This window comes from Nicotiana tomentosiformis, chromosome 4 (genome assembly GCF_000390325.3).
Source record: "Nicotiana tomentosiformis chromosome 4, ASM39032v3, whole genome shotgun sequence".
NCBI lineage: Eukaryota > Viridiplantae > Streptophyta > Magnoliopsida > Solanales > Solanaceae > Nicotiana > Nicotiana tomentosiformis.
In genome coordinates this window covers 125,638,264-125,652,209 of record NC_090815.1, presented here as the reverse complement: position 1 = coordinate 125,652,209, position 13,946 = coordinate 125,638,264, and the positions used below count along the sequence as shown (strand labels likewise).

The 13,946-nt window shown below is 40.4% G+C and overlaps 1 protein-coding gene across 1 annotated transcript; it reads left to right on the top strand.

The window, feature by feature from the left end:
* Positions 1-12,482: 12,482 nt before the first annotated feature.
* LOC138910503 (uncharacterized) lies at positions 12,483-13,709 on the top strand. Its single transcript, XM_070201745.1, has 3 exons — positions 12,483-12,849; positions 13,015-13,148; positions 13,251-13,709. The coding sequence occupies exons 1-3, from the start codon at positions 12,483-12,485 to the stop codon at positions 13,707-13,709; spliced, it is 960 nt and encodes a 319-aa protein (XP_070057846.1).
* The last annotated feature ends 237 nt before the right edge of the window (positions 13,710-13,946 follow it).

Here is a 13,946-nt window from a genome sequence, read left to right as displayed (position 1 = left end):
ATGGTTGTGTTCGGTCTTCGGCCATCCTCGTCTTGGGTTCCACGTGTCCTCCCTTTAGACGACCACGTATCATATGATAATTCACCCTATACAGATAGTCCCCCTCCTTTCTGCTGATATAACTTTGTATTACCGGGAAGATGGTAGAAACACATTTTTGGCGAAAATTACTATAACTCCCTCTGAAGCTTCCTCACAGTTGATTAAAAGAACGTCTCTCCGTATTTAATTCCCCGAACACGCGTCATCTCATGATTCAGCATGGCTTTTGCCGATTATCGAGGTAATCATGGCCATGAATTTAGCCGCCAAAATTTTACTTATACGCAACATTTTTTTCCTTTACGTTTCATAATTTCTCGAGCTTCCGATTTGCATCTTTGTTTTCTATCCTTTCTCCAATTCTCTTCAAACACAGAACATTTTTCTTCTTCTTTTTCAATGGCTTCTTCCTCCAAGCGTGCTGGTTCTTCAAAGAACAAGAACACAGCCTAGGACTTTGCTCCTACAACGGTAGGTTCCATCATCCCAAGAAAACTCAGTATCACAAAGGACCTTGAAGAGAAATTCCCTACTGCTAACCCTCGTACATGGGCTGTTAGCAGGTACCCTTCTTCCATTCGTCCTTCCAGTATCCCTGTTGTGAAAGAAGACTGCCGCTGCCAAGAGTTGGATATCATTGCTCTTGATCTATCGGAGCAAGTGATCCTTCCCAATGAAGGTTTTATATACTTTTACACATCTCTTTACTTTGGGTGTGTTTTCTTTGAGCGGAGAGCTTGATTGCGTAGTTTTGCCTTCGCTAGTGTGTTTGGCACACGTAAGTTCTTCAGTGTGGAGGATGGTCGCCTGTCTTCGACACTTGTGCCATGAGACTAAAGAAGAGCTAACCTTAGCTCATATGACGAATCTCATTCTCACAAAATCTTCTGCGGGGGAATGATAAACCTCTGCAAGCATGGCCACCATGCTTTACTGTCCAGCATGGATGATGACGATGACCGTGGGTGGATGGAATGGTTCGTTGCAGTCGCCACCAATGACATCATTCCGACAATGGCTTCATCATTTCCAACCGCTTGGAACCGCACTCGTAAGCTCTTTGTTTAGTATTTCTTTTTACTAGATATTCCTTTATGGTCGTATCAACTATTCACCCTTCGTATGTTTAAGCAACTCGATGGATCCCACAGGTGGTGGAAGGTTTGGACCGGTGGGTTCAAAAGATCTTGGATATCACGACGCCTGAAACTCGTTTGTGGAAAGAACTAGCCCTTAAATATGGGTGAAAGGCCAAAAATCATGGTAATTTTAATTTACCTTGCTTCTTTTTTTTTATATGGAGAACTTACCCTTCTGACTTGTTCACGAAATTAGGTCTGCTTGCAGGCTCTGTTGCTATCCCCAAGGAGGATATTTTGGCTGATCTTGCTGATGCAGCGAGGTTGCTTCAAGAAGCACTTACTCGAACAGGTATCTCCGGTCCTGTTTCGGGCACAAAAACTTCCTTACGGAGTCCCCGGCCGGAGGATAAGCAACCAAAGAGAAGACGTTCCTCCACGGTCGAGGAAAAGAATAAGAGGGCAAAGACTGATTCCCCCGAGTCATCTTAGGTGGTGATGACGACTGGTTCTCCTTCCGGGCCGGTTATAGACATTGTGATGATTGATGATGAAGAAAAAGTTAGTAATGAGAGAGATTCTCTACACAGAATGCGACGATCCTCATCATCTCAACAGGATGCTCAACATGTTGAGATAGTTACACCAACTGAAGATGATGCCTTGGCACTTTGGGGAGAATCTGATTTGGTAGAAAATGCCAACTCTCATTTTCGGGCCCCAATTACTGTAACCGGTGTTGCGGGGCTGAGTACCAGGTCCTTTTCGTCTTTGGTTGGCGTGCATCCAACAGCCAGCACTGCATTTGATGCAGCTGCTTCTCACTCTTCAACTCTATCAGCTTCATCTCCACCTTCACCAACACCAGCAACTGCTACATCACTTCCATCTTTATCCACTCTTCCACCAACAGTTGCTACATCACTTCCATCGGCCGTATATGACCATGAAGAAGGTGTTCCTCTTCCACAGTCCCCAGTTCATGAGAATTTGGGGTAAAATTATGCTGCCCCTTTTGAAGATCCACAAAGGAGGAGGAATGTTACTCTTTCGGTCACTACCGGATGCAACTTGCTATCCCGACCAGTGGAGCTTGCTAATTATCTGAAGCCTTTGGCTTCAGAAAAAGACTGGGAAAAAGATTCAGGCACTCTCGGGAGAGTTCTTGTTGAATAATGCCATGCACAACGCCGCAACGGTAGGTTCTTTTCTTCTTTCATTAATTCTTCTACTTCTGTATGAATGTATTATATGTTTTACTTCTTCTTGTTTTGTAGGCCAACTTTCTTGCTTTTGAGGGCCTTCAAAGTTTGATTCATGTAAAGGAAGAACTTATTTCCGAACGGAATTAGCTTTTGGGGGGACGAGACCAAACTGTTCTCCGCCTCTCGGAACTGGAAAGCAAAGATACTGAGGCTGTTATTTTGGAGGCTCGCTTGCAGCAAAGCAAGCAAGAAGTGGTAACCCTTAGCCAAGAAATTGACCGCTGAGAGTTAGATTTGATAAGGCTAAGTCCAAATGGGCCGAAGTCCAGGATGTCGTTCTTGCTGCAACCGAGCGCGAGGTTGCTACTACCAAAAAAGTAACTAATATAGAAGCAGCCTTGAACTCCAAAATCGAAGAGCTTGCTGCTGTGGGGGCGAAACATGCCCAACTAGAAGAGAAATACAAAAAAACTATCGAGCATAATAAGCTCTTTAGTTCAACTGTCTGCGACCTTGACGTCAGCCTCAAATCTGCTAGGTTCGCCCAGGAAAGCCTTTCTGCCGAGGTTACCCGATTAAAAAAAGAACTTAAGCACCGAGCGGCTTCCCTCGTTGTTGAAAAAACTTATGCCATGTACATCATGAGCATAAAAAACTTGGAGGAGGCCAAAGCTAGTATCATCGACTTTGATGCCGAAATTGCTAAGGCTCGAGAGCTTGAGTTAGCTGGTAAAAGTGGACTCCCGGTGCAGTTTGATGCTCCTGGTTCTTCTGGTTCCGGTTCAGAGTTTTTGGAAACTGAAGAGGGATCAGAAGGCGACGATGCTGAAGACCAGACTAGGGAAAACGTTGAGCCATCGGTGGACCCACCTACTTCTCCCGGGAATGCGGACACTTCTCTTCCTCTTGGTTCCAGAGGCCCTGCAGTTTAGATTTTCTTTTCTTCTTCCATTTTGAACTTTTACCGTTTTGGCATGTTCTTGTAAATAAAGACATATTTTTTCTCAAGTATCATTTGAGTCTTACTTTCGTTTGAATATCCATGCAAGTCTTTAATCTTTGCATTTGCTCAAGAGTTCAGCGCACGTTTTCTTGTTCGCTCTTTACTATGTGTAGTCTCGAATGTGTTTTCCTCGAAGCACTTTGGTTCCGAGCATTATCCCTTTTATGTAAGGGTTTCTATAAGTATTTGCGCAAGTTTACTTTGCGTCCTTTTCATATGTGGATTCGAGTGTATTTTTTCCCGAAGGCATTTTTTTATTCCGGACATAGATTCTTCCGGAACCAACCCTTTAACGTGAGGGTTTTTATAAGGGAGGGCCCTCTTATGTTTACGGTGCTCTTAAAGAGGATGTCTCATGTTCATTACGGCACTATCATTTGAAGTACTTGTTTAACTTTCAAATGACAAAGTTCATTCATCGTTCAGACAAGAAACAAGATAAAAACAAAAGGATTTCATTTTATTTGTTCTATTTTTAGTAAATACATAAGCACTTGCTATGCTAAAAAGAAATTGCCATTACTTGTGGCTATCTTGTACAACTTATTTCTACGGGGCTGGTTGTGCAGTCCCCGGTCCCGATGATGCGTTCAGTTTCCGAATTTTTATTCCCCGATTGACGTGGCAGTCATTGTTGTCGTATCCTCATATCATTCCCCCCAGTGTTCGAATGTTAAGAGTGCGAATTGGAACACTGGAAGTCTGGTATCTTTGAAGATTCCACTAATGAATTGCTAGATAATCCTCAACTTGGTAACACAACTTTACTTCCCCTCAGGAATTTATGCTATCAAGCGAAGGAATATCTAACAACCCTCTAGTGGTTTGTGCTCGTGAACGGTTGGGTAGCCTTTGTTCGGTAGCAAGCTTAACTTCCTAGTGGGAATTTGCTATCGAACCAAAGATTATCTAACCGTCCCCGAGTGTAAGCTTGCTTATTTGCCTTGCTATCAAAGGTTTTATTGCTGTTGTCTTCGTAGTATGTTTTCTGTTGCTGCCTCGTTAAAAACCTTGCCAGAAAAACCCATTTGGGACAACAACTGAATGAAGGGAAAAAGAGTGCAGCACGTACTTTCCGCTTGAATAATGTTCATCAGCAATAATATCTTTTGAGGTGTGCCACGTTCCAGTTGCTATGAAACTTGTCTCTATTATGGTTCTCCAACTCGTATGATCCTTTCCCAGTGATAGCTGAAATCCGGTAAGGACCTTCCCACATTGGACCTAGCTTCCCCGCAGTGAGCTCCCAGGTGTTTTGGGTTACTTTCCTCAGAACCAAGTCTCCTGCTTTGAAATAACGGAAGCTGGATCTTCGATTATAATATCGCTCCATTCTCTGCTTTTGAGCTACCATTCTTACATGCGCCAAGTCCATGCGTTCCTCGAGCAATTCCAAGTTGATTAACATAGCCTCATTTTTCGATTCTTCATCTGCCCGAAAATATCTCAAAGTAGGTTCACCTACTTATACCGGGATTAGGGCTTCAACACCGTACACAAGGGAAAAAGGAGTTTCTCTTGTACTCGATTTTGCTATTGTTCTGTAGGCCCATAGAACTATGGGAAATTCTTCGGGCCATTTGCCTTTTGCCGCTTCCAACCTTTTCTTGAGGTTTTGAATTATCACTTGGTTTGTTGACTCCGATTGACCGTTTGCGCTCGGATGATAAGGGAAATACGTGATCCTCTTTATCTTCAAATCTTTGAGAAACTTTGTAACTTTTGCACCGATAAATTGTGGCCCATTGTCGCATGCTATTTCTTTTGGTATTACGTATCTGCAAATTATGTTTTCCCACAAGAAATCGACCACTTAGCGTTCTCCGATCTTTTGATAAGGACCTGCCTCCACCCATTTAGAAAAATAGTCAGTCAGAATTAAAAGAAACCTTACCTTTTCGAGTGCCGGTAGCAACGGTCTGACGATGTACATCCCCAATTTCATGAACGACCATGGGGACATAACTGAATGTAAGGATTCTGCCGGTTGGTGTACTAGTGGTGCGTAGCGTTGGCACTTATCACATTTTTGTACGAAGTCTTTGGCGTCTTATTCCATGCGAGGCCAATAATATCCTGCCCGTAGCAACTTCAACACCTATGCTTAGGAGTGTCAGGATATTATTATATCATGAGAGAAGTCCACGAAGGGATATACGCCAATAATATCCTGCCATATATCCCTTCGTGGACTTCTCTCATGATATAATTAGCTTCTGACACTCCTAAGCATCGGGCTAGTGGGCCTTGAAGAATTTTCTATACAATTGGCCTCCCTTGAAGTTATATCATGCAGCTTTGGCACATAACGCATGTGATGCTTTGGGGTCTTCGAGCAACTTCCCGTGCTCGAGATAGTTGATTATTTCATTTCTTCGTCCTATACCAGACTAGTCGAATTTACCTCATAGTAACCATCCGTATCCAGGAATGAGCTCATCAGTTGTACTACCGTCCCGGATTTCGATCCCTTTATTTACGTCGATGATCCTAAATTTGATAATACATCCGCTTCTGCATTATCGTCCTTCGGGATGTGAGTGATTGACCACTCCCGGAATCGCGCCAAAAGAGCCTAGACCTTTACCACGTATTGTTGCATACATTCTTCTTTGGTATCAAAGATCCCATAGACCTGATTTACCACAAGCTACAGGTCACATTTAATTTTGATAACCTTGGAATCAAGTCCCCGGGCCAATTCGAGCCCTGCAATCAAAGCTTCATACTCTACTTCACTGTTAGTTAAATGGATCGTTCTGATAGCTAGCCTTGGGGTTTCCCCCGAAGACGTGATTAAGACTACTCCGAGTCCAGACCCCTTTTACGTTGGAAGCTCCGTCCATAAATAAGCTCCAGATCCCCGATGTCAATTTTGACACCATTACTGACTCCTTGGTTGCCAAAGGCAGCAGTCCCGGACTGAAATCGGCCACGAAGTCAGCCAAGACTTGCGACTTAATTGCAGTCCTTGGTTTGTATTCTATATCGACCTCACTTATTTCGACGACCCATTTGGCCAATCTGCTCGAAAGCTCGGGTTTATGGAGGATGTTCCGCAAATTAAAAGTAGTCACCACAGCTATCGGTGACATTGAAAGTAGGGCCTCAGCTTTCGAGCGGTGACTACAAGAGCTAAGGCCAGTTTTTTCAAATGTGGGTAGTGAGTTTCTGCTCCAGTTAAAATTTTGCTAACGTAATAAATAAAAAATTGCGTACCTTCATCCTCCCGGACTAAAATCGCATTTGCCGCAACTTCTGAAACCGCGAGGTAGACTAGCAATATTTCACCTTGTTTTGGTTTTGAGAGCAATGGAGGGCTAGATAAGTACTTATTCAGATCCCTCAGAGCCTGATGGTACTCCGGTGTCCATTCAAAATTCTTCTTCTTTTTGAGAAGTGTGAAGAAGCGAATACATGCTCAAAGATGGTAATCTTCCTATGAGCCTTTGGACTTCCTTTACGTTCGACAATTGATCAGGGATATCCTCTATGGCCTTGATTTTTTTGGGGTTTACCTCAATTTCCAATTATGAGACCAGAAATCCAGAAACTTATAGGAACTGACCCCGAACGCGCACTTCTCGGGATTAAATTTTATGTTATGCTTCCTTAGGATGTCGAATGTTTCTTGCATATGCTTAAGATGGTCACCTGCATTGAAAGACTTAACGAGCATATCCTCTATATAAACTTCTATAGTCTTTCCTATTTTCTTTTCGAACATCTTATTTACGAGTCGTTGATAAATGGCTCCGATGTTTTTGAACCCGAAGGGCATTACATTGTAACAATATGTATTGCAATTCATTTTAAACTAAGTTTTTTCCTGATCTTTCGGGTTCATCTTGATTTGGTTGTACCCGAAATAAGCATCGAGGAAAGTCATCAACTCGTGCCCGGCCGTGGCATCAATCATTTGATCGATATTTGGCAGTGGGAACGAGTCTTTTGGGCACGCCCTATTAAGGTCTTTATAGTCTACACACATGCGAAATTTATTGTTCTTCTTAGGAACTACTACTACATTGGCTAGCCAGTCCGGATATCTTACCTCTCGGACCGAACCGATTTTAAGCAAGTGAGTTACCTCTTTGTTGACGAATTTATTCCTGGCCTCGGCAATAGGGCGTTTATTCTGCCTTATCGGAGGTACGTTGGGATCCAAACTCAGGTTGTTCACGGCTATTTCCACCGGGATACATGTTATATCCTCGTGCGACCATGCAAAACAATCATCATTAAATTTAAGGAATTCAATAAAACAAGACCTGAGCTCCGGGTGCAGTCCTGACCCCAAATGGAATTTTCTTTCTAGGAATTCCTCGAACAATGCAACTTGCTCCAGTTTCTCCGCCGTAGACTTCGTTGCGTCCGTCTCCTCTGGAACTTGGAAATATCTTGGCACCTGATATTGTTCTGAAGACTCTGTTCCCGGGCTAACTCCTTCTAGTTTGGGAATAGGTGCCAGTTCCTGTAATTGCTATGTCATGCATTCTTTCCGTTTGCTACTGGAAACTGAGATTGCATTCATCTCTCTTGCTGCCGGTTGATCACCTCTTATCTGCTTGATTCCTTCGGACGTTGGAAACTTCAACAATTGGTGATATGTTGAGGGTACAATTTTCATCTCGTGTAACCATGGCCTTCCCAGGATGATGTTGTATCCCATGTCACCATCTACTACTTCGAAGAGAGTTGTTTTCATTACCCCTTCAGCATTTGTGAGCAGCAAAATCTCTCCCTGGGTCATCATGCTCGCAAGGTTGAATCCAGTGAGGAGCTTTGTTGCCTGGATAATGCTTCCGGTGAGTTTAGCTTGCTCCAATACTCTCCATTGTAGGATATTAGCCGAACTTCCTGGATTCACAATAACACGTTTAATCTTAAAATCTAACACATTTAAAGAAATTACTAGCGCGTCATTGTGTAGTAATAACAATCCGTCTGCGTCCTCCTCCGTGAAGGTGATATCGTCTCCCCGGAGTCTTTTACTATGAGTTATTAATACTTTTATCTTCTTCGCTGCCGAAAAGGTGATCCCGTTAATCTCATCCCCCCCTCGAAGATCATATTGATCGTTTGGCGTGGGGGTTCTTCTCCTACTTTCGGAAGTTCCGTATTCTCTCTGTTACGACCAAAATTGTTCTTAGCTCGGTTACTCAAGAATTCTCTGAGGTGACCATTCTTCAATAGTGTTGCCACCTCCTCCGGTGACCGTTCGTCCCATAGTACTTGCACCATAAGTTGGGATCCCTATAGCTGGAATCAAATCTCATAGGTCTCGGGAATCGTGCATCTTTAATGTTTCTCATGGCTAACACCAACTCCACTATATTGGCGTTGAAGTTATATTCTAATAACTTGGGGTAAGAAGGATCCCGAGACCTTGACGTCTCCTTATCTTGGAGTGATCTATTATTTTAACCACGATCGATCCCTCTATCAGCGTGAATTTGTTTGCTGCCCTAAAGTTTTTACCACGGCATTCGGTCCGCTCGTAGGGCAAAAACCGGCCCCTCAAAGTTCGTCTGTCCGCATCGTAGTCATATTTTGATTTTTCTCTGCTCTTCTCCCGTCCTTTGGCCGATGATGTGGAACCGACCTGGTCATCTTCGATCCTTATCTTTGACTCGTATCGGTTATGGATATCTGCCCAAGTTGTTGTTTGGAACTCAAGCAGGCTCTCCTTCAGCTTCCGAGAAGCGTCTGAGCTTCTCGGGTTTAATCCGCTTCAACTACCCATTCATTCGGGACAACCGGGAGCAACATTCTTTCTTTCTAGAATCGGGTAACTAACTCTTGTAATAATTTGGATTCTCCCTGTGCGATCCTGAATATGTTGGCCTTCCGAGATTGTACTTTTCTGGCGCCAGCATAAGCCTTGATGAAAGAATCCGCGAGCATCTCAAAGGAATCTATGGAATGCTCAGGTAATAATGAATACCACGTTAGGGCTCCCCTCGTGAGAGTTTCTCTAAATTTCTTTAGCAGCATAAATTCAATTTCGTGAGGAGCTATATCATTTCCTTTTACTGCCATTGTGTAAGTGGTTATATGCTCTTGTGGGTCTGAAGTCCCGTCATACTCTGGCATTTCAGGCATTTTGAACAGCTTCAGGATTGGTTCTGGAACCGCGCTCAGCTTGTACGACAATTGAGTATACTTCTTCAAGTTCGGACCTTTCAATATTGGTGGCGCGCCCGGAATTTGGTCAATGGGGGCGTTTACTTCCCTCATAAACCATAAAAGTTTGTAACACTCCAAAGTTTTAACTAATATTTGCATTCTCAATTGAGCATCTTTATAATGAAGATAGATTTTATGTCGTACTTCCTAAACGTGAATTTTGACAATATATAAAAATTTCTTACTTTAAATTATGTTAATATTTACAAAGAAGTTCCATGGTGTTGTTATGTGTAACACTTAATATTATTTGATGAATTGTTATAAAATACAATATATATATATATATATATATATATATATATATATATATATATTTTGGGAACCCAGCCTGCTATTAATCTAAAGATACTTAGTAGTTTGGGCAGCCACCTTTCTCATATTTATCCAAAGTTTTTATATTACTTTTGTGATATGCTTTTTCATAACCTCATCTCATTTTCAGTTCTTAATGCCAAAGAAAACCCCATCTCTCTCTCCTTCTTATCACCTAAAATAAATTATGATAACCATAAGAAAGCTTTGCTAAATCAACCACCCAAACTAGTTCTTGGTGAAGCTCAAGTTGCTCCTCTCTTTTGTGGTAAGTTACTAAACCCGTGTTTATACTAGATAGGTATTAGAGTTTTCCTCATATCTTCTTGCATAGAGATATGTTACAAGTGATACAAGCTTTTCTGGAAACCTATTTCATAAATCTATAACTCTTATTGAGACGCCAAAACTTGGTTTGTCTTTTATTTACCGGAAATTGGGTGATGAAGTACAGGGCAGGTGCTGCCCAGATTTTCTGTTTTACAAACCCTCCTTGTACTACTGTTAGTAATTTTAGCATAACTCTTTGTACAAAATGGATATGGGTGTTATTCAAGATGTTTTGAAATGTTAAGACATATATCTACAACTTCAATGAAGACCTCAGAGTCTAGTTTGTCAGTTTCCATCTTCAAAACTGAGTCACAATGCAAGACAGTGATACTGTCCAGAATTTCTGTTTCAAAAATTTTGGGTAATTTTCACCAATATCATGTTTAGTTTGACATGTTAAATCTTTAAACTTATATAGATATTTGATTATGTATTTAAGGTATATATATCCTTGTAAAATCTAAGGGGAAGTGTTTGAGGAAGTGGACAGATTTGGTTTGTTTATGGCATAGAGATTCGATTGTCCTCAAGTTATGGTTGAACTGCTTTGTGGTAAAACACCAAGGTTTGTGTATAAACTTTGTACTCTTTTTACTTGCTAGAATATTTTGAAATAACTTGATATTTTGTTTTTCTTGTCTTCAATTTATATCGTTGTATTTGGGTTATATCAAGTATTGTAAGATATTCGCTAAACCACCTACTCGTACGGATTTGCTTGACCATTTTGCATTTTTGTTGGGACTTTGTCCTTCTTGTGCCAGTGACTTTGTCACTCAGCTTGGCATGCCTCTTGATTTGGATCTTTTGCCATCTTGACTTTGGATTTGTAGTTCGTCTTAAATTATGGATCTTGTCGGTGTTAAGTACGAACTAAGAAGCCATTTTTAATATGGTTCTTGATTCTCTTGACTATTGGGTTTTGACTCTACTTGATTTGGGGCTTCGGTCCATCTTGCTATCTAATTATGCTTAGTGTGATGGCATGACGTACATATTGGGCAAAAAATGGATATTTGGAAAACTCTCTTGTATTGATAGTATATGCTTTCTCGACTCTTGAATCTTGAACATTGTTATTGATATTTGGAAATATTTCAAGGTTTGATATTCGATAATTTTGATATATTTGTTTACTTATTTTAAATTATGTTTAATTTGAACTACCTGTGACTGAAATGGGGAATTGGAGAATTTAATGGCTCCAAGCCCAAAGTTTATACGCCACTAAGCTTTATGCTTAGCGATAGTTATTTTCTATTGTAGGTAATGTACGAGATGAGATTTGAAGACGGCCTTATGAAGTAGTCTTTTTGGGAGCCCTTATGGAGATCACATTTGCATATGCACCTAGACTTTGCATAGTTTTGGGAATTGTACATGATCTATATGTCACACCCATGTACGTTATTTTGGAGGCTTGTTGGATCTTAAGACCAAAATTCTTGTAACTTGAATTTGGTAACTTGTTTTACTATTTTAGGATGTGTTAATAACTCAAGTATTGTAATATGCTGAATTTACATTGTCTTGTAAAAATGTACAAAGGTGAAGATTAGTTTTATTTATTTTTTCTCTCGTTAGTTTGAAATTTATGTACAATATGAACATGCAGTGATGTTGAACAAAAAGTATAATTTTGTTAGGAAGTTACTTAACGTGTTGATTATTCAAGAAGGGTTATATCACCTTATGTTAATATTTTGACATTGTATTTTATTTTAAAAAAAAATTATGAAGTGTATTTTCAAAAATAAAAAAAAAAATATTGCACTTTGAACCTTTATCGCATGGGCCTATTTCCACTACCAAATGATTCAGAATGTCTTTTTGGATTAATATCTTCTTAATGTTGTAAGTAGTAAATTAGATTTATTTCGTAAGTAGCACCCTCTCAAAGGGGTTGCTACAAGTTTTGGTATCAGAGCCTAGGTTTGTGATTCTAGAATTTTTATTGTGATCGTACCTAGTATTTGTTGTTATTCCCTTTCTTGAAAATGACTCGGAGATTATGAATTTTTGCATACTTGCTTAATGTAATTTGTTGTATTCCTTGTCCATACGTATCATGTACAGTCCTTAATGCAGTGTGATCTTATCTTTTATAAGAATTTTAATATGGGCTCTTCTTCGAATAGAGCTATTGAATATGTTGATGAAAGCCATACCCCTTATAATGCTCCACCTCACCTCCAAGAAGGAGATGAGGAACCCTTACCTAACCTAAATCATCATTGTGTTAGTGAAAATGAAGTGTGCAGTAACCCAAGAGGAATGGGTCATAGTACTCCTATTATGGCTCCTCCATTTTAGGAGATGGCTGAGTTCTTTCGTCACTTGGTTGGGATAATGTCAGAACGAAGTGAAATAAATTTTGAGAAGATGAGGAAAATGGGTGGAGTTGAATTTGAAGGAACTACTGATCCCACGGTAGCTGAACAATGGCTCGAGCGCATGGAGAGGGTCTTTGAACAACTAGAGTGTACTAATGCTTCCAAATTTAAGTATGTTATCTCTCTTTTACAAAAGGATGCCTATGATTGGTGGGTAAGTGTGCCAAATGCAAAAGCAAAACCTCTGGTGCTTACTTGGGATGACTTTGTGAAAGCATTTCATGCGAAATATATTCCCCCTGTCTATTGTGATGCTAAGAAAAAGGAGTTTTTGAATTTAAGACAAGGGAGTATGTCTATTGCATAGTATCAACAAAAATTTCTTAGGCTTTCTCGCTATGCTGGAGGTATTATTGATGACGAAAGAGACAAGCGCAGAAGATTTGAAGAAGGTTTGAATAGTTCAATATGAAAATATGTGGCAATCTTGCAACTTGAGGATTTTTCCAAGCTAGTTTCAGTTGCTCTTACTTGGGAAAAAATTGGCAAGGAAGAAGCTAGTAGGAGAGAAAACAAGTTTAGGAAGGGTAATTCAGATTATGGATGTCCATCCAAGAAGGGAAAGTTTGACTATTCCAAGACTAAAAGTGTACAGAAGTCATCATATCATAAGTAGAATAAGCCAAATTTCTCTACTGCTAGTACTGCAAGTTATGGCCAAGGCAAAACTTATAAACATACTTGTGCACAGTGCGGGAAGAATCACTATGGTGCCTGCATAAGAGCTTATGGTGCTTGTTTTTATTGTGGAAGTCTGGATCATAAAGTGAAGGATTGTCCTAATACTAATCCTCTTTCTTCTACACATACAGAGGGCTCAGTTCAAAAGCCTGTCACTACTCATTCTCAAGCTAATAGCGGTGCAAGACCTAGAAATATGCAAGTAGCGGGTTTGAGTGGAGCTAATCAGGGTAGTGGGTCAAGAGCTACTGCACGAGTCTATGCTATGAGACAGAAGAATGACCAAGATGTCCCGGGCGTGGTTGTTGGTAAATTTCACTTATTTGGCACATTTGTTGTTACATTATTTGATCTTGGATCTTCGCACTCTTATGTCTGCTCATCACTTGCATTTCCTGATACTATTAAATTTGTGAGACTTGACTTTGATGTGCTGGTTGACCTTGTCCAATTTCACTCCTCTAATTGAGGTTATGAAAATAGTCGATGCAATAGTAATACCCAACAATAGTCGGGGTCAAAATCCGCAGGGAGCTATATGAATAGGAGTTAGTAGTATATATCTTAGCGCATGAGTTTGTATATCTAAATTTGCACTTCCACAATATTTGGTTTGTTTAAAAATCTAAATTACACTACGATTGCAATTTAAAGACTGAAACTAGGAAATTATTTTTGTTATTTTTTAAATGATATAAAAGGCTTA

Coding starts and splice junctions, on each gene's coding strand:
- LOC138910503 (XM_070201745.1), top strand. CDS start 12,483: ATGGCTGAGTTCTTTCGTCACTTGGTTGGGATAATGTCAGAACGAAGT. Junction 12,850..13,014: donor TTTGAATTTAAGACAAGGGA/GTATGTCTATTG, acceptor TTTCCAAGCTAG/TTTCAGTTGCTCTTACTTGG. Junction 13,149..13,250: donor ACTATTCCAAGACTAAAAGT/GTACAGAAGTCA, acceptor ACTTGTGCACAG/TGCGGGAAGAATCACTATGG.